The sequence below is a fragment of the Podarcis gaigeae genome (assembly GCF_964106915.1).
Source record: "Podarcis gaigeae genome assembly, chromosome: 2".
NCBI classification, from domain to species: Eukaryota; Metazoa; Chordata; class Lepidosauria; order Squamata; family Lacertidae; genus Podarcis; species Podarcis gaigeae.
The window spans coordinates 64935536-64960909 of NC_139679.1; the positions used below are offsets into that span (position 1 = coordinate 64935536).

General features: G+C 42.8%; 1 protein-coding gene across 2 annotated transcripts in view; it reads right to left on the minus strand.

Moving 5' to 3' along the window:
- The window catches only part of GLRA1 (glycine receptor alpha 1), a 91818-nt gene that overhangs the window by 23660 nt on the left and 42784 nt on the right, over nucleotides 1–25374 (minus strand). For both annotated transcript variants that reach the window (XM_083728744.1, XM_083728743.1), the window contains exons 3-5: nucleotides 23222–23289; nucleotides 6317–6540; nucleotides 929–1011 (exon numbers count right to left, since the gene is read on the minus strand). In XM_083728744.1, the coding sequence (XP_083584870.1) occupies nucleotides 929–1011; nucleotides 6317–6540; nucleotides 23222–23289 (375 nt within the window). The remainder of the gene's footprint in view (nucleotides 1–928; nucleotides 1012–6316; nucleotides 6541–23221; nucleotides 23290–25374) is intronic.

A 25374-nucleotide genomic window follows, 5' to 3' on the forward strand; every position in this document is an offset into this window, starting at 1 on the left:
GAATACTTACTTCTGGATTCGCAGCGCTCGGAAGCCGATGTGTTCGGCAACTAAGCCATTCGAGAACCTAGGTACGACTGTAGTACAAACCTTTTGTCTCTTAACAGCAAGATACACACATATAACGGATGCTGCTCGCAGCCAGATAGTTCACAATTTACAGGAGGGTCAAAACCAGATGCTAAGGGTAAATGCAGAACTGCTACTTAGAGTGGCCACTGCTCATTTAGTTTTCTCCTCCCCTTGTCTGAAACCTACATGCCTTGTGATGTGTCATCACGACATTCTGCATTATCTGGGCTCCACCACTGGCAGCTAGTGATGTGGTGCAGGGGTGAAGAAATGGGAAACACCACAAAACCAAGAGTTCTATTAGACATCAGGCAGACACCAGGGAACGAGGCACATGGCAGCCATATTTGTTGACAGCAGAGCATTCAACGCAAAAGCCTTCATCAACCTGGTGCCACCCAGATATAGCTGGACTACAGCTCCCATCAGCCTCATAGGAGTTGCTGTCCAATACCATCTGGAGGACACCTGGCTGGTGAAGATAGTGCCCTTAAATGGACTCAACAGGAATGAAGGACAGAGAACAAAGGCTGATAAATATTGAGCGAGTATTGTATCTTCTCCAGACAAAGGATTTTTGATGTTGCCCTCTACCCCAGAGTATTCTCCACTGAGAATCTGTTGAAGCAAGCTAAATTTAAGCTGGATGGCTTGAACACTGGCAGGGAGTGTGATCAGAGAAGCATGAAAACTTGCACATGACAACACAGTCTGTCCCAATGCTTCATCTCTTCCTTCTTCCCTCCGGTTTCTCTTTCATAATTGGAGGATTCGGCTTAGAGCTGAACAGATGATGCAGTGGAAGTCTGTGTGCAGAATGGCAGCTATTTTTAGAGGGGAAACCTTCAAGACTCACAGCTCTCCAACTGCATAATACATGTCTGGACGTCCATGGGGAAGTTCTTCAGATCCATGGGACAAGCCAGCGTCAAGGTGATCCTGTGAAAGGAACAGAGACAGTGATTTGAGATGCTTCAAGCTGATGTGACAAGCAAGTTGCACCAAAGTCATTGGGGTGACAACCGAGGTGAGCAGGGGTCACCCTCAGGCCTACGGGCAGGGGAGGGAGATACAGAGAGCACAACCCCCTGACTTCTGGAAATAGGGCCATGCTCCAAACATTAACTCCATTAACGCTGCTTAATATTTATGCTCCCCAACATAGATATCTCCACATATAAAAAAGCAGAACATCCAGAGGAACCCTGGCTATGTAAATTCAATTAACTATTTTTTTGTGGGGGGCAGGGGCAGGGGTAGCATTAAAACATTAAACTCCCTCAACCAGCAGTTTGAAATGCTCCATCACCATAGGGTATATTGTGCCAAGGCTGATGATCACGTATGCTGAGGACACAGCTATCAGGCGAGGAGAAAATGTTCCTACATGTTCTGTAGCAAGAGAAACAGTGAAAGCTACCAGTGTCAGAATCAGATTGGACCATTTCCCCCAACAATAGCTACAATAACAGGAACACTTGCAAATAATTGCATCAGAGAGAGACCAGGTCAGGTCCACAACATTTTGCTACCTGAGGCGAAGGACGGTATGGTGCTCCCTCCCGCAACCCCATTTGCTCTGCAGAAGCTGACTGGTAGCTGAATCATACAACAACATTGGCAATGCAATAGCATCCTTCTGTGCACCCAAGGATCGCAGGTGAGTTTTTAAGGGATGCCAGACAGGCCTATGGGACATATAGGGCAGCTGACAACTAACTCATTCTGTCTGCACAATGATTTTTTTAAATTACACAGCAGAAGGTTTGCCCCTTCCTTCATTTTGCAGGTGCCCTGTGCTCTGGAGGGTTTTGAGGAAACCTATAAAGACTGAAGGGGGTGCAGAGTGGGGAGGGTGGGAAGCCCTACTGCAACCGGCAGGAACTCTTGTGCTGATGGAATGAGTGGGTTGGATACCACCCATAGCTCTGATCTATCGGTGGAATGACCAAGGGGCTCAGGAGGAATGGCAGATGGAAAGACTGCTGTTGCTGTCTCTCAAAATCTGTCACATGGCATGAGACAACTAGTGATAGGGTTGACCTTGGAGAGATCCAACCCAGCTGATCCCTGATCTGTTCAATGTATGATAATGAACACAGTCCTATGGAAGATGCTGCCCCCCCCCCTCATTGGGGTCCTTTCAGACCCTGCAATGGCCCCTGTTTAAAAAATATATTTTGTGTGTGTTTGTTTTTCCGCCAGTCATTCGAGGATCCCAGGGCAGTTTACAATAGAAAAACACAAAATTACATAACATAGTAACGAACAAAAACAATAACACACACATGGTTTAAAAGATAATAGATTATTTAATTAGCCAAAGACCTGGGAGAAAAGGAATGTTTTTGCCTGGCACCTAAAGGTGTTGAACAAAGGCGCCAGGCAAGCCTCTCCCAGTATCCCCCATCCTGTTTAGGGAGCACAGGGGTGCAAGGAAGAAAGGGGGGGCAAGTCCCATTGCACGAGCAGACCCCATTCCCCCCAAACATACTCTACTTAGCACACACAACAACCTGACTCCATAGGACTTTCTTCTGAGTAGTCATGACTAGGGTCATACTGTAGATGACTCCACCTTTCCCAACACCAGCCTCCATGAGTATTGTTCCTCCGTACACCTTACAGACACGAGAGGTATGAGAACACATGTCTCTCACCTCTCCGAACAGAACTATAAATGGTAGGTCACCTTTGGTGGCAGTTGTTTTATTACCTACCTATTGTTAGCTGGAAAGCATTTCAAACAGCTGTGTGAATTAAAGCTTTAGGTTCCCAAAGAGCTGGCCTACGTGCTTGGACTACGGCTCTGCTGTCTGCTGTTTGAACTGAAGCCACCTCCTGGGTTTCCTCCCCCCTTCCTTTTTTGTCTGCATTACTACACTGGCTGTTTATTCTGTTCCTCGGCACACCAGCACGACACCTGCGACATGAGCCAGGTGTCCCCGTGGGATGTGCCCCTGTGCATTTTGGGATTGCACTGCAAGGCTTCAGCGAGCCAGAGTTTGCAAACATTGCACGAGTTCACAGAAAGGTAGTCTTTAGAATCTATTGTCAGCGCTTTCCCTCTCTAACATTAGGCTGCACTTAACAGGAAAATTGCATATTCTTAATTGCATTCTTTTTAGGAGAGCGGGGAGGCGGCGGGAAGGGAGGTTCGGAGGTGGCTAGAATGGATTATTTCCAAATTGAAATCAGTGCGGTTATCTCAGTTCACATAGCATTAATCTGAAATCCAATGACCCAGAAATAACTGTGTTGAGAAATGGTGGGGGGAAAGCCAGATCTATCTGGTTCTACTGTGTGATTTGCCCTCTCTCGAAATAATTTTCATTCTCCTCCAAGCAAAGGAGACTGAGCTGGAACATCTTTCAAACTGTAATATACCAGCGTGTGGAGAATCCCCTTATATAGTCTCAAATTGTATCAAATTTTCAAAGAAGTGCTGCTGCAAAGGGAAGCACTAATGTCTGTTGACTGTTCTCTAGAATTTTTTTTCTAGAATCTCTGTGGTCCACCGAGGTATTGCCAATTTACAAAGCAAGACTACGTACAGTGGTATCTCGGGTTATGAACTTAATTCGTTCTAGAGGTCCATTCTTAACCTGAAACAGTTCTTTCACTAATGGGGTCTGCTGCCACGCCACCGCCATGCAATTTCCGTTCTAATCCTGGGGCAAAGTTCTCAACCCAAGGTACTACTTCCGGATTAGTGGAGTTTGTAACCCAAAGTGTTTGTAACCCAAAGCGTTTGTAACCTGAGATACCACTGTACTCAGGATTTTGTAGCAGTGAATCAGGCACAATGAATCACAGTAAAGTGATCCTGAATATGGCTGAAGTTTACACACCAAGGGTGGGAAACCTGCTCCAGGCTGTGATTGGCCTTCTGGGTCTCCTCCTGACCATCAGCTGTCTGGCAGGGAGCAGCTGAGAGGTCAAAGGGCAAAGTGTGCAACTGCAGTTCCTTTGTCTGCAAGACAATCAAGGCAGAGGGAAAAGTGTCTCGGCAGAGAGGCAGATGCGTGCCTTACAAATACTCAAAAAGTCATATATGAATTTTGCAATTGCCTGAATTGATATTGGGCATAACATTGAATTGGATGCGTGGAAAAGATTATGGAAGGAGGGTTTGAGATTTACAGGATGCCTGGCTTTAAAGGAAAACTTGCTAAAAATGATGTATAGATGGCATTTGAGGCCAGTAAAATTAGCTAAAATGTATAGGAAAAAAGAAAGAAAATGTTGGAAATGTAAAAAGGCAGATGGTGACTATTTCCATATGTGGTGGACCTGCGATAAGGTAAAAAATTTTTGGGAATCAATTTATAATGAACTCAAAAAAATATTTAGATATACCTTCCCCAAAAGACCGGAAGCGTGTCTATTAGGCTTAATAGGAACAGAAATTAAAATAGAAGATCAAAATTTGTTCATGTATGCTACAGCTGCCGCGAGGACCCTTCTGGCCCAAAGATGGAAAGTACAAGATATACCAACTATTCAGGAGTGGCAGGCGAAGTTGACAGAATATGCAGAATTTGCCAAACTGTCAGGGAGGATCCGGGACCAGGGAGATCAAAGATACCAAAATAACTGGAGTAAATTTATTGAATATTTAAAGAAGAATTGTAAAGAGGTCAAGACACTAGTAGGATTGACATAATACCTCCAGTGTATAATAGTACTAATATGAGAATGATGTGCGTGATGGAAAGAGGATAAATATACCAGTTGTGGGGAGGGAGGGGGGTTGCGACTCGGCAGAGTCAAAGGGAATGTATGGTGCTATTACAGTTTGTTGGAAAAGAATATGTAAGGAAAACAATAAAAATTCACCTGGAAAAAAAATGAATTTTGCAATTGCCTGCATGTAGTTTTTGGGATGCACATGCATTTTGAAAGTTGAGGTTTGCAACAGTTGTATGGCAGGCCTTGCAGTTTTGCTGTGTTTTGAGCTTATTTGGTGGATTCTGCTTGAGATTACTGAGTTGCTTTTTGCATTTTGCACAGTCAGGGTGCTGTGCAAAAGGGTGCTAGAGAGCATCTCCTTCCCACCACCATTCACAAACCTTTGGGGGAGAGGGGGAAAGGCTACAGATAAAATGAAAAGGAAAGCTTCAGTGTATCTGTTTACATTGGCAAATAGTTTTGTGTGGGTGTATATGTGTATGTAATTGTGTGTCTTCTTTTGGCTCTCACTCCATGAACCACCTGAATGCAACCCCTGAGCTCTTTCTACTAGGAAGCACAGCTCCTGGCTTGAAAATGGCACCCCCTCCCTTCTACACAAACCTACTTTGGTGGGATTTTTGTTGGAACAGATATGCATGGGATATTGCTGCATATGTTTTTTTCTATAGAATCTAAGAGGCACCATGCCCAGTCTGACTAATGTGTCATATGTTAAATAAATCTAAGATAGTGGAAAAGTTTAGTGCAGCCCCTGGCACACTGGCCCTTTTGTTTGCCTTTTTGATGCCTGCTGGACCACGCCTTGTTGTCAGTAACCCTAGCCATCTTAGATCTTGTTAACTCATGTAGTGTAGGAACAAACAATTATCTCAGGGCTGAATTGGCCATTAAGCAAAATAAGCACTATACAGTCATACCTCATGTTATGTCCGCTTCAGGTTGCATGTTTTCATCTTGTGTCCCACGGCTACCTGGAAGTACCGGAATGGGTTACTTCCAGGTTTCGCTGCTCGCGCATGCGCAGAAGTGCTAAATTGCGCCGTGCGCCTGCGCAGACACAGCACTTTGAGTTTTGGGCTTTTCACGTTATGGATGGGCCTCCAGAACGGATCCTGTCCATAACACGAGGTACCACTGTAACTTTCAATTGCCAAATTTACCATGGAACATATGGTGCAGCTGAACCAGGTTCTGCAAAAAAGGCTCCCACAATACGTGTGTCGTACGTTCAGTGCAACAAAAAATGTAAAAACAAGATTCAGTCATGCTGAACCTTATACAATAACTGTAGAAGACAATATTTTACAGTTTATTATTGTTTATATTTCAAATTAGATATCTATGGTGCACCAAAATCTTTTAAGTGGTTAGGGCTTCTAAAGGTCTTAATTCAGCCCTGAAATATCTTCACATGATTTCATGCTTTTGCAATATAATTTTAAATGGAACATTACTCCAGAATTCATGTTGCAGTCTAGTTCAAGATTCAACATGTGAAGGACCTACACCCTGGAGACTCGTGAAGGGTCTCCATGCTTCCTTTTCTCACCTGATACTGTACAGGACATTCCCATTTCTGGCGATGCGCAGAAGTTTGTTATCTGTGGTGATCTCATGGAAATGAGCCCCTTTTTCATTAGCAAAGAACAAATCGGGTTTCCAGATGGAGTCCAACATGGATGGGTCCAAGTCCAAGGAATCATCTGGATACTCGTTGTACGCCAGCCGGGGGTCATTCCACTGCTGCCGCAAGAAAATATTCACTCTGTAATCCTGCATGGAAGAAAGAAAAGCAAAGTTATGGGATGCCCCAAGGAAGGTGTCAGAAATGGCCAGAAACTGCAATGCTAAATGCGGCAGTAAAGGCACTGAAAAGCAGCTGAGACTGAATGAACAAAAACAAATGCAAAGTCTTTACTACTGCTAGGGTCAGGGTCTTTCTCTGCGAGTTTCGCTGCTGGTGCTATTTCTTCAGGAAGCGCCTGTATTTTTAGCTCTGTAGCCAAAGGGGTTATCACAGGGCAAACAGCTGCAGCCGACACCTGTTCCATGCTGCGATTTTCAGACCATCCATCGACAGACCAGGGCTGTGGTTTATCAGACTGAAGAGGGGATATTATCCAGGCTCATGGAATAGGCACTGCAGGATCCTCTCCCAGGTTGGGCTGGGGTCACACAATGATGAAATACCTCTTTGGTATATTGAGAATGTGCAGAGGATGGAAGGTAGTTCTTGGGAGTATTCCACCTATTTCTCAAGATTAATGGTAATTTCCAGAGCCTTTTAGAAGCAAGCAAGCAAGCAAGCAAGCAAGCAAGCAAGCAAGCAAGCAAGCTATTCTACAGTTGAATTTCACAATAGCTGTATGAGATCAATTCTGTTTTGCATGGCCAAGACCTGGGGACACTAAGGAGGGAGAAGATTGGGCAAGGGAATGGCTTGCAACAGAACAAAGCCCAGAAGACAGTGCTTAGCCAGAAGGCTCTGTGAGAAGAAAGCCCCATTAACCAGCACTGCTGCTACCTCCCCATCCTCTGAAGATTGCCTACAAACTCTCAGTAGAACAGGAGCCCCCATCCCCATCACTGCCTGAAGAATCAAGCACTGATAACTTTCCCAGAGGGTGTGAAGCAGGAAATCTTGACCTACCTCTACAACTCATTTAAAGTTCTGATTGTCTCCAGACCTTTCCTGGAGCAGCATCCTAGCTTGCTTGCTGCTGGGTGCCTGTGTCCATCTCAAATTTCCCTCAGCTCCATGTGGAGCTGTCCATGGTCCTGCTCTGTGCCCTAACCCTTGTCCTTTTCCTATGTCCTTATGACTGTCAGAGAGTGTGTGTTGGTACTGCAGGCTACATGGAAACTCCAAGAGACTGTAAAGCACTGAACTGCAGTTGCTGGGAGAATGGAGGGAGGGCTATTGTGTGTTCATGGGCATTGGGTTTGCCATTGTGCAAAGCAGGGTGCTGGATGATGAACCTTTGATCTGATGGAGCTCTCTTCTTCTAGTGGCTTGGAGAACTGCATCTCTGATGAGCTTCCATTGCCACTTCAAGACATTTTTATGCTCCTGGGTTGACCGGGTTACCTCTGATCTGTGGATTTTCATGCTGTCATATGTTGTGGATTTTTATTATGTTTTCAGATGTTCTACTTTTGGTTTGATTGCTTTGTTGTTGTATTGTCAAATTTGTTTTGATCTTTTTTAAAAAACCTATATTTTTTAAAAAGAATGAAAGTGCTACAGTATATGAAATAGGTGAAATAAATTAAGTAAGTAAGTAAGTAAGTAAGTAAATAAATAATGTAGTATGACTTTTATATTCTTACTTTTAAATATTCTTCAGGTAGATCTTTACAGGTATAACAGGGAAGTGTGCCTTCAATATTTTATCAGGTAAAACACAGTGTTCCTCAGCTATCAGACCCTTGCGAAATTCTCCATCAGATCATACTAATTTCCTTTTCAAAATACGTCACTTGCTCTTTTTTTTAAAAAAAAGTTTCCACTGTTATTTCAAACTAGCATGATGTCCCAGGAAGAGAGTGCAAGCCTGCATGCATAAGGTTCTGGGTTCAAGTTCTGATGGCTTCAGGAAGCAGAATAGCGAAAACTATTGCTTGAAGTCTCACAAAGCTGGGCTTGAGATCCTCAGTCAATAGTCCAGATAATACTCCTAGAGTAGATGGCCAGAATATACCCAGCAGTATTTCATCCTCCAAGAGAATAGTAGTTAAATCATATACAAATCAATGAACAAATGTTCATGTTGCACATTATTTTTTTTAAATAGGAAATAATAAACATCTGGAAAATTTTTCTTTTTAATCATCAGGATTTTTTTTTAAAAAATAACTTTTAAACAAATGTCCACATTGCATAGTATTTTAAAAAGAAAACATGCAGCATCTGGAAGATGCTTCCCAAAAAACATGAGAATTTTTTAAAAACATCTGTTAACGGGATCTAATTTGAAATGTTCCAAATATACACATTTTCAGCCTTAAGCTGTGCTTCTAATACTGTATAAGGAATGATTTCAGGCATGTGATACCAGAGCCAGTGTGGTATAGTGGTCAGTGTCCAATTAGGATCTGGGAGATCAGGGTTCAAATCCCCATTCAGCCATGAAGCTCACTGGGTTACCTTGGGCCAGTTCAGTCTAACCTGGCTCACAGGGTTGCTGTGGGGATTGAGTGAGGAGAGGGAGAACCATGTATGCTATCTTGAGCTCCTTGAGGTGCGAGGCAGGATATAAATGCAATCCATCCATCCTCTTCAGCTGTGAGATGGGTTTGCCCAATGCATGTGAGGATGTTGTGAGTAGACCCAGTCTGCACGCCTCCCCCATTTGAGTCCTCACAGATTCTTTTTCAGTGCCTCAAGATTGGAGGCCACAATGTGACAGAATGGAAAACAAAAACAAAGCCAGCACAAGAAATGAGTTGAGCGAAGGAGCCCTTAGAGATGTCATGGATAGGGAGTTGGTCTTAGATCTGAACCCAGCCAGGAAACTCACTGAGCAGCCCTATCAAACAACCTCACAAGACTGTTGTGAGGATAAAGCGAGATAACTGGCATAGCTCAGTGGCTAAAGATATGAGCGGAAACATCTCAGGTTCAAGCTCCACCATCAAGAAAGAATCCATAGGATGGCCTTAGGGAAGCCAGCCTCTCTTTCCCTCTCCATCTGAAAATAAGGAGATAATGACACTAATTTCCTTTACAGGGCTGCAATTACGTATATGAAGTTCCTTGAACATTCAAATATTCCACAGAAATGCTAGGGATTGGTGTTCTAATCCAATATATTCTGCCTGAGCAACCCTGAGGAGAACAGAGATACAAATTGTGTAACAAATAAATTCTTTTTGCGGGAGGAGTCATAGCTCAGCAGTAGAGCGTCTGATTTGCATGCCAAGTGTCTCAGATTATTTGTTTATTTTATTTATAAATCACTTCCCATGAGGCAACCTGAAGCAACTCACAATAAAAACGCATATAAAACAGTTACAAATATAAAGACACTAATACAATTGCATATGCATAGTTTAAGACAATAACAGGCTTGCATGGAATCACTACCCACCCAATACAGATGTCAACTGGGGTAAAGTCAGTTAAATTCCTGGCATCTCCAGGTAAAGCAGAGACTGTCCCCCATCTGAAACCTATAAGAGTTGCTGCCAGCCAGTGTGGACAATACTGAGCTAGATGGACCAGTGGGCTGACATATAAGGCAGCTTGCTTTGTTGTGTCTTATGTTCATAAATAAGGAACACGGGTGGTGCTGTGTTCTAAACCACTGAGCCTCTTGAGCTTGCTGATCAGAAGATTTCTGGTTCAAATCCCAGCAATGGGGTGAGCTCCCATTGCTTGGTCCTAGCTCCTGCCAACCTAGCAGTTTGAAAGCACACCCCAAAAGTGCAACTAGATAAATAGGTACCACTCCGGCAGGAAGGTAAACAGCGTTTCCATGCACTGCTCTGGTTTCAGTGTTCCATTGCACCAGAAGCGGCTTAGTCATTCTGGCCACATGATCTGGAAAAACTGTCTGTGGACAAACGCCGGCTCCCTCAGCCTGTAAAGTGAGATGAGTGCCGCAACCCCAGAGTCATATGTGACTGGACTTAACTGTCAGGGGTCCTTTACCCTTTTTTATGTTCATAAATACTCAAATTCTAGTCTGGGGCATTATGCTGATTCCATCTCCCTTCATAGTATTTAGCTTTCTTCCTGTGCCAAAGAAGAAAAGGGCATGTGGTGTGTGTGTGAGAGAGAGAGAGAGAGAGAGAAAGCAAGAGTACACAAATGGGGCTGACCCTATTAGAGATCCCTGTTGTCCATAGGGGTGCCCCATCCAGCTGCAAACCCAGACAGTACTGCAGACTTTATGGGCTTGCTCTCTAATTTAATGGAAACTTGTCTCACCCATGCTATTGAGAATGACATTTGCTTCACTGTCTCATGTCTTACAGCTCCCCTGTGTTGTCGCGAGGCCAAGCCAAGCCAGACCCTTTCCCTGGACAATAGGTGGTAGCTCTGGTTTCCTTTGTCTGACCAATGGCTTCCCTTTGCCATCTGCCCTCCGGGGCTTCGCGTGAGAAAAGAAGCCCTTTTCGCAAACAAAGAAGGCGATAAAAGCTCCCGGTCCCTTCCTTCATTTGCATTTTCAATGTGCTTGAGGAATGGCAGGTCATAAACCAATTTCACTGCCCTTGACCAAATTAATTGTTAGGATTAGGATTTATGGTTTTTATTTAGTGCTTTTCTTACTTGGGATGACCTGAAGCAGTGAGTCAGACGCCGATAATAAAGTGAAGGTGTGTGCAGAAGCCATTATATGTGTGCTCACTAGTAACTAATACATAACCACAGACAGAAGCAGCTGATCTTTTCTGTTAATGCAAATCAATGGTGCTTAGAAATTACTGCCTATTTTTGGAAATTTGCCCTCAGCTAGAGGTGTGTTGAAAACCGTCGTGAAAGCAGCCTTGAATGTGCACGACAGAGGAGTTCCCCAAAACTGGAGATATGTTTATAAATGTGGAGCAAGGTGGCAATTAAACAGCTGGAGTTTAATGGAATTTGCTCCAGATATTCTTGGAACAAAGTTGCCAGCTTATTTACAGTATTCATACATTTATAAACTGCCTTTCATTATAAAACAACAAGGCAGCTTACAGAATGAAATCAATACAACAAAACAGGAAGACCCTAAAAGCTCAAATACCAGAATTTTCTACAGAGATGGTACTAAAAAAGCTACAGAAAGCAGTCAGGCATAGGCAAGTTTTAACCAATTACCCTTGGTGCCTACTGCATATCTATGGGAATGTCATTCCACAGCATGGTGACCACTGCAGAGAAGACCCTACATTGAGCTGCTGATAGACAGGTTTCCTTCCGGCATGGCATGACTAGGAGGTTCTCTCCCAAGCATCTCAGTGAACAGGCTGGATTGCTCTGCTTTCCTATGGACCACATCAGCAAGGCTGAGATGGGGATCTTGTCATCTGGGCAGCCCATGAGCTCCACACACATGGCCAAGGCTTACGCCCTGGGGAGGTTGTTTCAGAGTTGCTAACACAGCAGTTTGACTTCACCCCTGGTGGTGCACTCCACTGTCTCTCGAGACAGATGGATGACAACAACAATAAAGAGACTTGGCCACCATGTTACTTGCCTTGGTAACTTCTAGACTGGGATATTGTAACACACTTTACACAGACCTGTCTTTGAAGAGGGTTCAGCAACCGTTGTTGGTCCAGAATATGGCAGTCAGGTTCCTAGTTGGACTGGCCAGTCATTCCTAAAGCCCGGACGTTTATTAAGGCAAGTATGTGCTGCTCTACCACTGAGCAACGGTCCTTCAGTAGACTTTGCTACTCACAGCTGATGTCTATAAATCTCCTGAGGTTCCTGCCAGGGACCTTTGGGTGTAGAAGTCCTGCTTCTCATTGGCTTTGGCCTCCCCTATTTCTATTCTCCCTGCTTGAAGCGCCACCAGTCAGAACTGGTTTCAGCCCCCTGCTCTGGAGACAAGTGATATTCCTAGTTCCTGGATGTGTAACCATATGGTCAGTACAGGAGTGTACCAAGGTTACTGGGGCTTCTGGTATTCCCTGCAGTGCACTGTACAGTAGCAGCAGGAAAAGAAGATGATTTCTTTAAATAAATGAATGAAATCCACGTAAGATTCCCATAATTGTAACCATCAAGCCCTTATGTACCAGGCACAAGCTTACGATGCAAAACTATATTATCCTGTGGGCAGATCCAGGGTTTGATTTCTACTAATATCCAGTGTACTGTGCAGAAATGTTCTACCTGCAGGAAAGATACCAGTTGCTTGGAATCAACTAAATTCCAGGCAACTGGTAAGCCAGCTCCTCAGAAGTTGGGAGAGCATAGTGGGGCTTAGGCCTCGCTTGCGAGTTTCCCACAGACTCCTGGTTGAACAGGATACTGGACTTCATTGGTCCATCAGGATCTTCTATGTTCTTAAGGACTTCTCACTGGGGTGCATGCTGAACTGCATTAGGCAAACATCTTCACATCCTTCTAGCACAGTTAATATCCTTATAGAAATTCATGATGTGTTTGCCTTTATAAAGTCCACCTGTCACCACAGGCGCTTTTGCAGTGCTAATGGCACCACATAACTTTCTCCTGCTGGCTCTCCACCTCCATTTGAACTTGAAAGTATGCCTCTTAGAGGCATGAATAAAATTTTATTCCCTGCTCTTTTGCGAGAAGGGCTGGGCTCCAAGAAGTCACCTTCACATGTTCTGGCTAATTACCCATTTCCTCCCCAAGGTAAGATATCTTTAGAAAACTGTTGAATAGCTGAAGACAGCCAATAATGGGATTGGCCTTCTGCACAACTAACCAGTCACGCAAGTCTGAAGTCAGGTAAGAAAGACATAGTTAAAATAGGGGCAGGTGGAATGGACAACTTTGAAGGGAAGAGGCTCGAGTCTCTATGGACAGCAGCTACCTGAGCAAATCAAATGCATCGATTCCCTCCCCTTTCTGTTTGTGAAAATCAGTGATGGCTGCAGTCAGTGAAAATCAATGTAATTGGCCTAACAGGCAGAAAGAAAAAGACTCTTTTGCTTATTCAGCTGCAAATCGGCCGAACGCCGGTAGGTCAGCCCTGATCCTGTGCCTATTTCATGTAAGGCAAGAAATAAATCTAGCTGGAGAGGAATTCCAGCAGGAACTGCTTGATGTTTATTGCCTTGCCTGATGAAAAGGTGCAAGGGCGATTTGGGAAAGCAAGGATTTTATGGCTTGGGGAACTAAGCATGCTTTGAATAAATGGAGGTTTGAGCAGAGTCCTCAACCATGGGAGATTGAAGGAAGATACCAGGTACCATTTGGGAAAGGGCTGCAGCTCAATGGTAGAGCATCGACTGCATGCAGAAGGCTCCAAGTACAACGCTTGGTTTCTCCCAGGGTGGATTTGATTTAAATAACAATTTAAATCACTAGTCAGTAAGACTTGATTTAAACCATTTTTTATTTTATTTTTACAGAAAGACTCATTCTTGCTGGTATAATCTTAATATTTACAACCAAATGAAGGTTTCATTTTTGGAATCATAAATTTTCAGAGAAGTTTTTACAGTTCTATAAAAAATTACTGATCTGGTTATACTATAAGAAATACATAGACTGAAAATTATGAAATTATTGTGAGGTTTAATAAGTTAACTGTTTATATTTGGACAACTTTTCTGCTGTACTTTATTGGAAGGAGAAAAAATAATCATTTCCTTAATAACAATTTGAACAATTTATTTAACTAAAGCAATAGCATTATAGCATATGCATCCATGTTTGTTAACTGATGTGGTTAAACAATTTTTTTAAAAAAAAAACTTAGACTGAGATTTAGCACACATGAAAAACTTAAAACAGTTCCTTATTTCCTGATGAATAGCCTTTGGACTATAATGAAACTATCTTTAGAAAGATTTTTCCTCCAAAAGCATTTTATTTTAAAAATATGTTGCTGTTTTTTAAAAAAATCTGATTTAAATTAAAACATCATTTTTTTAAAAAAAACACACATTGATTTTTACCCACCCTGGTTTCTCCAGATAGGCTGGGGGAAAGCTCCTGTCTGAAATCCTGGACAGTTGCAGTCAGCTAGTGTAGACAATACAGTGGTACCTCTGGTTATGAACTTAATTCGTTCTGGAGGTCCGTTCTTAACCTGAATCTGTTCTTAACCTGAGGTACCACTTTAGCTAATGGGGCCTTCCACTGCTGCTGTGTCGCCACCGCACAATTTCTGTTCTCATCCTGAGGTAAAGTTCTTAACCCCAGGTACTACTTCCAGGTTAGTGGAGTCCATTACCCAAAGTGTTTGTAACCCAAGTTGTTTGTAACCTGAAGCATTTGTAACCTGAGTTGTTTGTAACCCAAGGTGTTTATAACCCGAAGTGTTTGTAACCCGAGGTGTTTGTAACCCGAAGTACCACTGTACTGAGCTAGATGGACCCATAGCCTGACTCAGTAGAAGGCAGTTTCCAATGCTCCTATGGGCCTCCCAAAGGGAAGGCTGATTTTAGTGGGATTATTATTATTATTATTAGTTATTAAATTTGTATGATTCTATACAATGGAATGATTCCAGAGTAAGGGCATTTTCGCACATGAAACTGAAAATGGGTTGTGCCTCAGTTGTTTGATAACAGGAACATAAAAAGTGACATCTCCTAGGCTGGACATCTGACTCCTTGGACTGTACTGTCTTATGACCCCATGGTGGAAGGTCGTGTGGATCCAGAACTGGCCTCCACAGTCACTTATGGACTCACTGTTAAAACCGTTTATAGATGACAATCTTACTCGACTACGAGTGATTGCCAAAGAAGAAGAAGAAGACTATCTTACATTAACAGCACTCACACATGACATGTGCACAGTGAGAGAGGTTCAGGTGAAACCTCTAATGTCACTTGGGGCTGCAACCCTAGCACATTTATTATATTATATTCTCTATTTATTAAATTAATGAATTAATTTTAATTTTAATTAATGAATTAATTCATTTTATAATGGAATGATTTTAGAATGTTGTACTATTTTATTGTTGTTAGCCGCCCTGAGCCCGGCTTCGGCTGGGGAGGGCGGGATATAAATAAAATTTATTATTATTATTATTATTATTGTTGTTGTTGTTGTTGTTGTTGTTGTTGTTGTTATTATTATTATTATTATTATTATTATTATTATTATTATTACATTTTACAATCTCCCTTCAGCACTTATGTACAGGGTGGTGTACAAACTAAAGCAAAAAATGATCACACCACCATAGATAGGACCACAAAATATAAATCTATAAAATCCAATCAAAACAGCTTTAAATGACAGTAAAGCACTTCAATGAAATCTGGATGAAAACAGCAGAATTCACTTCAGAGGAAACATGAATAGGATTGCACTTTAGATTATTTTAGGCATGCACTGCCCTGGTCAGCAACGTGGAATTTATTTAATTTCTTATTGAACAACATTTGAATTCTTTTTTGTTTGAGGAATCATATGTCTTGAGTTATCTCTGGTTCTATGGTCCACATAAATACCATACCTTTAAATCACATGGCTTCACCCAAAGTGCCCTTCAAAGTGTAGTTTACTTCTCTTTATAACTACAAACCCCAGCCTCCTTAACAAACATTTTCAGGTCACTTCTGGGTTCAGTGTGATGTGTGTGTGTCTGTGTTTGCAGTCAAACACATATTGAAAGGGGGTTGCTTGTATACTTCCTGGGGAGCTGCAGTCAACGTCCCTAACAAGAACACCAGCATAATGTTATATCTGTGCAAGCCTAAGTTGCCTTAGTGGATTAGTTTGAATCCATTTCTCTCTTGCGATGCACAAAATTACAACTGATCCCTGAGGCCAGAAATAGCAATTATCTTGGCGAACTTGTGTATCCAAACCAATGTAATGAGACTGCAAGGGCAGGGGGCAGATTTATGGGAAGGGTTTGGTAAGCCTGCTCCTCCTACAGCTGTTGATTCTTCTCAGGTAGAAACCTTGCCCCATTCCTGCTTTCTTCTCAGGCTGGCTTCTCCGTCTACTTTTGGAACATGACTGGGGTTGGGTAGTGAATGACAGCATGGGACCATTTGCTAGAGAATTCACGAATAAGGGAAAGAATAAGCAGCTCCCTCATGTCTCTATGCACATGTATCCACAGAGTGAGCCTCCTTCCACCACAAAGTTAGGATTGAAATAAGCATTCTTTATACTTGATTGCTCTCTCTCTCTCTCTCTCTCTCTCCCCCCCCTCTTGTGTACATCTTCCAAGGGCCCAAAAAGGGGAGCCACATCCACATTAGAGTTAAGGAAACCCATGGTTGCAAATTCTGTCTTTCCTCATAAGCACTATCCTCATCATATATGACCTGACCGTTCTTTCTTCTGAATGCTCTGATAAGCTTCTTCTCATTTTTTAAGACTTGTGGCTAGTAAGCGGAAAGTTGCGTATTATGACCCTTTTATTCCCCCCCCCCCCGTCCATTCTTTGATTGAAAAGTTTGTGCCCAGATGACTCCTAACAATTATTTTCGGTTATTTCCAGCCTCTGGTTTCTGGTGCCCTTTATATTAATCTCTGTAGCTGCTGTGGGTTGCACTGCAGTCTCCTATAAGGTTACATTTGATTTAACCTTTTGAAGTGAGATGGATAGCATATGAGATTTCTTTAAATAGATCAAATTATATATAGATCATATAGATACAAAAGGGTACAATAGAATGAGGATTCCAAATGTCAGCTCTTGATCTTTAATTTAAGCTTGCATTGGTAACTTTTGCTACTAACTTTGAAGTTACTTGGGAGGGGTGACCAGTCTGATATCCATTCATTATTTTGAGTCAAATATTTATATTCTGCTACTTAATATTCCCACCCCACCTTTCCACCATGGATCCTCAAGACGGCTTACAACAGGCACCCTCAACCTTTTTGGGCCACTGGGTACATTTGGAAATTTAAGAAACTGCTATGGGTAGCACAAAATGTCAATTTCACAGAAGAAAACTGGTGGTCCTCCAAGCCTTCCCACCCAAGAAACAGGGAATGCATCTCTCCAAAGAAGCACAGGCAAAAATGAAGCAAATTTTCCAACCCCATTTAAAAATAAAAAAGAGGAAGGCAGGGAAACTTGGCAGCCACTCTGTCCACGGACACCATTGTGGACCCCAGGCTTGAAATAGCAAACATTAAAAGCAATCCATTGAAAAGTAAGTTGTAAAAGAAAAGCCAACAAAAGGACCATTTCCAACAGCACAGATCTGGCCACTTTTCAAAAAGTGAGCAAGGGAACATAGAAATCTGCTTTCTCCTGAGTTAAACCATTAGTCCATCCAGCTTAGTGTTGTCTACATCACATGGCACTCCAGATGTTTTTGGACTCCAACTCCCATATTTCCTTACTATTGCCTAGGCTGGTTGGAGCTGATGGGAGTTCATCTGGAGGGCCACAGGTCTCCCATATGTGATCTACCCTGACTAGCAGCAGTTGCAGACAGGTGTCTTTCCCAGTCCTACCTGGAGATGCTGGTTAATTAAATCATGGAACTTATGCATTCAAGGCAGATGTCCTACCACAGGAGCCTCATCTTTGGGAAGGACTTTCTGAGACCCAGGCACTGCATCAATAAAACTGTGTCTTATGCTTCCACTTACCATACTTCAGACAGTGAGTGTGGGTGTGTGGTTGGGTTTCAGTTCTTGAGTGAAGCACCTGAGCATGTTCATATGGAAAGAGGTAGACCTTTTAGAGCCTTAAAGCTTAAAACTAACCATCTGGCTTGGCCCTGGAAGCAAATTGGTAGCAACCAGTACAGCCGAAACAGCCCTGTTGTAAATAATGCTTTACACAACACAGTAATCTGGCACCACACAATAATCTGGAAACATTTCTGAACATCTTTTAAAGAGAGCCCTATATACAGAATTTTACATGTACCAAATGTGGATGGGGTGTGAAAGACCATGAAGAGGTCTGATTTCCCCAAGAAGGGACTTCACTGGGACATCAGGAGAAGATCCTGAAAACTACCCAAGGCCACCATTCTAGGAGAATGCTGGACCTAGGAGCGTTCCCAAACTGTGAACCCAAAACAAGCTGAACCCCTGCATCTGGATCAGTACAGCCTCAAATCAGACAATAGTTTGTCAGATTTAAGCTCCAGTCTGTTTACCTGGTCCAAATTTTACTTCTTCCACATCTTCGAGGGCAGGTGAAAATGAGAGATGTTGTTGAGTGTCATCAGCCTGTTGATGACACAACTAAATCTCTGGACAAACTCACCCAGCAGTTTCATATAGATGTTGGAAACATAATGGAACCTTGGCCAGGGGTGAAAGAGCCTTAGCACAATGTGTTCTTAATCCTCCCCTCCAGCAATGGCTGGAGTCACCAAAACATAATATATATTAATCCCAGTTCCATGGGATGGTTCAGAATGATGTCATAGCAAATTGCACTGAAGATCACTGAGAGTTCTAGGTTTAAAAGGTTGCGCTCCCCCTGTCAATTTCCCAAGGTAGGTCTTCCGCCCTTGTTTCACTCTCATATCCAGGTTAGAAGCAAGATTGATGATCCAGACAATTGGTTTCCTTCAGGAATACCTGGAGCTGAGATGTCATTACATGCTCCATTACCTTGCCCAGGAATGGTGAATTGGAGACTGGAAATAGTTTTTTAGGTTGGGACGATCCAGTGGAGGTTTTTTAAAAGAGAGGTCTCACAACAGCTTCCTCCATAACCTCCCTCAAGGAAGCATTTAGAACCTCAGCCACTCACAATGCCAGTTCTCCCTCTTCAATCAGTTGAGAAGGGCAAGAGACAGGAGTACAAATGGCCAGTTTCACCTCTCCCAAAAAAATCCAGTCTACATCCTTAGGTTACCCAAACTGTTTAGAACAGGACAAGAGGAAACCATTGGCGTGTTCAGAATTCCCACTCTGATTGTGATGTCCAAGTCATAAGGGATGGGAGTGCAAAGTAATCCTGTTTTGGTTCTGCTTTATTTATTTCATGTATAATAATACTGATACAGTAGGTTTAAATATTTTATTCTGCCTTTTTTAAAAAAACAAATCAAAGCAACTTACAAAATTGAAGACATTGCAAAAGAAATTAAAAAGGGGGAAAATCAAGCAAAACTATGTGTGTGTGAATTTCCACTCATACAGAGGGAATTGATCTTCCTTTTCTCCTTCCTGAAGTGCTCCATGTACCCCCAGAATCAGATCCATTGGGTCCCCCATCTCTCCAGAGCAGATTTTGAGGATATGCAGGGGGGAGGCAAGGAAGATAAAGTCCTGTTGCATGAGTGGAGGTCCATTCTGCTTGCACATGGGCACCACTGAATGCAACCCACTGTGACAACTGTACACAACAACACTGCATTATAATCCAAATCATTGCCACATCAAAATTGAACCATACAATTGTTTTTAGAAAAGGAATGTCTTATAAGATGTTCTAAAACTAAATCACGATTGACATGGGGGGAAATGGTCACAATAAAGGTGCCGCCAATATAAAGTCCCTGTTCCATATTGACTCCTAACTTGTGACTCTTAAAGAAAGGTGATAGGCCCAAGGATATATAGGAAGATGTTCAGGGTGAGCTGTATAGGTTAAGGCCATCACCACTGAACTGGGTCCAGAAGCATTTAAGAGAAACCTGGCCTCATATGTCACAATTCCCAAGTAATAATATTGCTCTTGCAGACTTCTAACATGCCTATTCTATTTTCACATCGAACATCATTCCCTCTTTTCCCCACTACGCATTGTCTGAAGAGCCTTTAACTCCTGTGCTATATTAAGCTGACCGTAACGGTTTCCTGAAAAAGTGCACCCAATGAAAAATGTTTAATAAGGTATTTAATCTCACCATGGATAGTTGTACCTAGGAAAGAACAGCTGCAACTCAGTCGTTCAGCAACATTAGCTATGCAGATAGGCAGTGGTGCCGCAGAAGGGTAGGAGCATATTGTCATTTTACATGCCTGCGTACTAGAGTCAAAATGCATATGCATCCCTTCCAGAGACTGAACAAGAGACCTTGGAGTGGACTTAGCTCTGGTGCGTGTTTGTGAATATAGGAACAAAACAGGAATGGCGTTTTACCAGAAAAATAGAAACTGCCTCTGGTAAATACAAGACTGTTGAAACGTATCACATGTTCACATTTCCATATTCCCATAAAAAGATACGCTGTGCACCAAAGGCAGCTTCCAAACATTTTCCGAGCACAGCCAGCCACGTGCAGAACTTGTGACGCTACAAAAGCACAGGCGATGGCTTCCAAAACCTCATTGCCCAGAAAGTGGCTCAGCTGATGGAGCAACCAAAGATGGGGTGATGTGGGGGTGGGGGGAGGCACTCCTGGCCGTTCCTAGAACCTGAATGTGGAAGAACAAGGTAGGACCTCCCCCTCCGAACTTGGTTGACTAAGGATGGAGAAATGACACCAATGACAAGTCTGCCTCCCTCTCCTAGGAAATGATGGTATCTGGCTATCCCTCCTTCAATGTAGATGGGTTCAGCTGCAGTGTGCTCATCCTTAATCATTCGGCTGTGGCTCCAGGACACTGGCTGAACCATTATTATAAAGTTGGAAGGGACCTTGAGGGTTATCTAGTCCAACCTTCTGCAACGCAGGAATCTATCTCAACTAGAAGTGTTGTTGTAACAAAATTTCCTCGAACTGGTGACAGGCAGCCACCACTGCAGAGCTTGAAGGGAATGTGTTACCTTAACTGATAGGCAGTGGGACATAAATTGGCCAAGAGCACCACGTTAAGATCTTTCAGGATTATGGCTTTAAGATGGGTTTGCCTTCTGTACCCAATTATTCTGCATTGCAGGGGGCCGGACTTGATGACCCTGAGGTTCCCTTCCAACTCTACAATTCTACGATTCTCTTCTGTTTCATTCATTTTCTATGGTAGCCTGCACCTTTCTTCCTAGCTGTATCTTCTCTTTTGTGAATTCCACTGAGCTGGAAACCTTCTCCTAGAAACTCCCCACTTGTGACATCTTTTTCATTACTCCCACTAATTTTTGATGAATACAGACCTGCTTCCCAGAGTTCCTGCTCATCTATTCTCCTGAGAATGCCTGCCCTTTATTGATGGCTCCTGCACTCCTTCCAGCTCCTATTATTCTCCTTTGGATTGTGCCCCAAACTGTGTTTGTGAACTCATTAGACCTTTGCATGTTGACATAATGATAGCTACTGATTTGTGTGCTGCAAAGACTGCCTCTAGTGTCTTTAAATGTCAACATTAATGTCTTATGTGTGAACTAAAATCCCCCAATACTGGCAGTTTAATGATCTTTCTAGATAAAAGCTGAAATTGTAATAACTATGTAAATTTCAGCCCAAGGGAAGCAGTATTCTCATAGTGATCCCAAAACAAAAGTGTAGGAGTCATCAGCCTCTGCTGGCTACATCTGTTTAGAAAACCAAAAGCTAAGAGTTTTAGTTTTCCACATGAAACTCAAAAATGACATGAAAATACAATTGCAGTTCAATTTGGAAGTGACTGGATTCATGTTTTTGTATACTGAAAAGCTAATATGCTACAAACACTTTTCTGTCTGTCACCAGGAATGACTGGCAACCTGCATTCCTTAATGAAAAATGGTGCATTTCAATTAAATACCATTATTAAAACTGGAAACTATCTTTCAAGAATTACAGCCATCTCAGCTTCAAATGTCTGCTGATGCTTTATCTTCAGCTTCCTCTCAGACATGATAAGAAGTGAGAGCACTTTTTGACTTTGAAATCAAGAACGATGTGGCACATATAGTAATGGGAAATTCTTTTCCATTTTGGTTTCTCTCAGTTTCTCATCTTTCCAATCTTTAGATGTGATTTTCTGCTATTGTACACATGACTGTGCTATTTTGTACACATTTCTGCTACTCAATTCCCCCCCTATGATGCATTTTTGTGTGTTATTTGCATGAACATATGCCTTTTTAGACACATTTTATCCCACTAGATGCATTTCTGTACACCTCATTTGTTTGGAGAACTGAACTGCAAAATTCATAGGAAGTGTGAATTTCACAGAATGACTGTGTTTCAGTTCCTATATTGCTTCAGTGTGAATTGGGCAGGCTCAACTTTAAATGCAAACTAATTCAAATTTCTCTCCCCCACTTCCCCCAGCACTTGCCACCTCAGTGTGGACAGCTTTCCCAGCTTGCACCACTCATGGTGATCACATGAGCAAGCGTGTCTTTCTACCAAACTAATATGCTAAGTAAAGGATGCAAATAACATATATGTATTTCATCACTCTCCCTTACAGAACAAAGGGTGCTTTACAATAAGAAACAATCTAATCATGATTTTAGAACTGCCCTCAACACAGCAACTGGTCAACATGGTAGGAGGGTCGGCGTTTTTACATCCCCCGAAGCCTGGATGAATTTAAAATAGTGTTTAAATTGCACCTAAATGCATCCAAAGGGTTGAATATATTTTGAAACCTGTAGCACTCTTTGGAACTCTTGAGCTTTCTGGTATTTTGTGTGGTTCGCAAAGCAGATTACATTGCCGTTAGCCAGGTTTGTTGTTGTGGTTTTCCCCAAACGCTGCTCTGGGAAGTAGCACAGCTTCCAAAGAAGCCCAGGTGCCCATTTCATTTGCAGCTTCTGTGTGGAGAGATTCTGCTCCTAACACATAATCCTGACCCATCCTGTCAGCAGCGATGCAGTGAGCTTGCTACCCATTGCTGACAAGGAAGGAAAAGGAGGAAACATGGGAACAGAGAGATAATCACTTATCTTTTCCAGCGTGTGAAATGCAAATAACACATGCTGCTTATTGTACCTGTTTCATGACCTGGATACAGTATGCATAGGTTCCATATTTTGTTTTTACTCACCATAGTGGTTTCTGCAATAGATCCAAAGCTGTTGATGAAAATATTGCAGCTGACATTCACTGGAGGCCCTGCAAAACAAGTGAAGCTCGATCAGAAGTTCTGTGTGCCACCTAGCAAAAGTAGACCCTGCATTCTTCAGGGTCTTGCACCACCTGAGCCTCAAGGTCTCTTCCCACTCGGATTTGATGATGCTACATGGGGGCCTTCAGATTGCCACAGTTTTGGAGGGAGAGATTCAAGCACATACTGGAGCTCTCGGTTTGTGCACTTAAAACAGATTAAAGGGTTTTGCTCCCCCAGAGCAATAAATTCACTTAAAAATAAAAAAGAATTGGCCATTTTGCGGTTTGAAAAGTGAGGGGGAAATGCATTGAAAAGTGTGATAGGAATGGATGAATAAGAAGATGTATGAACACCCTAAAGCAGATTGCAATGAATGTTTCTTGATGTAGCACCTCCCCACAAACAAATCAGAATAATTGCTCAATGAAAACCAGATATAATCTAACCTCTATATAAGCTTTGTGCAAGCAAAACAGGGTGAACACTCAATAAATATGTTGTCTGGCACAAACCTATATTGATGTGATGTCTGTCAATCTGTTCTTGACATGGGATATTGTGTTAAGGGTTGCTGTTTTGTAAAATGTTCTTAATATTTCAAAAAAAGGACCAAAACCCTCATAATGGCCAAACTTTTGCTTGTTCTTAAGAACATAAGGAGAGCTGTGATGGATGAGATCAAAGGCCCATCCAGTCCTGCATCCTGTTTTCCCAGTGGTCAGCCAGGTACCTATGGGGGGGGGGGGACTGCAAGCAGGACCTGAATACCACTTGTGACTTCCACCAACTCATATTTGTTGGTTGCATTGTGCACAAAGCTTGCACATGTAGTAATTGTCCACATCTAAGCTTCCCATCCATGCATTTAGTCTACATAGTTAGACCAGAGGGCTTTTATGAGTGCCTCTGGAAGGTAGGGAAGAATTATATAACCTGAGGACCCATCTGATGCTGCGGCCACTGTTTTCTGGTCAATTACAGTGTGTGTAGCTCAATGGGCTTTAAGGCTTGGATCAATCCAAGTGTTCAGAAAGGGAGCTGCTTTATGCCCTATCTTCCTTTTGCACCATTCACTTTTTCAGAATCAGCCTTATTAGATAACAGGAAGGGACGTGGTGTAAACTGAGCACGGAGTTACATCACCTAAAGACCTTTAGCTCATTGCATCTAGATGATAAAAGTCTGAGAAATCACTTCGGACAAAAAGGACAGAAAGCTTAGCGTGCCCTTTCCAATCAGGGAGTGACAAAGGGCACCCAGGCCAGGGGAGCAGTGAGGGAGGATTCCAACCAGAGTGAAGATTAGAGGCAGAGGCCTGACTATCTAGCAGCGCATGCCAAAATGACCCGAAATGTGCCACTCAGAGCTTTGCTCCATTTCACCTTTGTTTTAATACCTGTTATTACTTACAGTTCTACCTTGGAGAGATTACAGGATTAAGCAGGCCAGCCACCCTCTTCCAAATATAAATAAATCTTTTGTGAATAGCAGCAGCAGACTGCAAAATTCAGTGAGGATAATGTATCAATCTATATTCAGGGCTAGGCTCTGGATGACTGCACATGAAGGGGAAAAGGGCGAGGAGAGCTCTATCCCGCTTCAAAGGTCTTGCTGGGAAACAGCTGTAACTGGCAGTCTAGACACACTGAATTCCTCCAGGATTCCCTTATGGAAGCAAAGGTCTGGCTCACACATGTATGCCAGTAAAGTGATTTTCCTACATTTGATTGCTGTACCCTTGAACTTTCAGCGTTCCACACATGATTACTGCAGGAGTGTGCCAGGCTGCTGACAGGCTTACAAAGGTCCTGGTTCTAGGTGAGCATTAATCTGGGAGCAGGTTTCACTACAGTAAATGAGCCTTATGTTCAAAACAACATCACCCAGACTCCCTCAGGACCTGTCTCTTTAATCACATTGTTTGCTTGTGTGCAGGGTTGGAGGAAGGGGGGTGCGGTGGAGGAGGGCCGCCCTGGGTGTCACCACTGAGGGGGGTGACAAAATGCCTGGCGGCACTCACCGCTGGGTCTGCAGTGCACCTGAGCCACGTGTCTCTCCTCTGAGTGACATGATGGATTGGGCGCCCACAG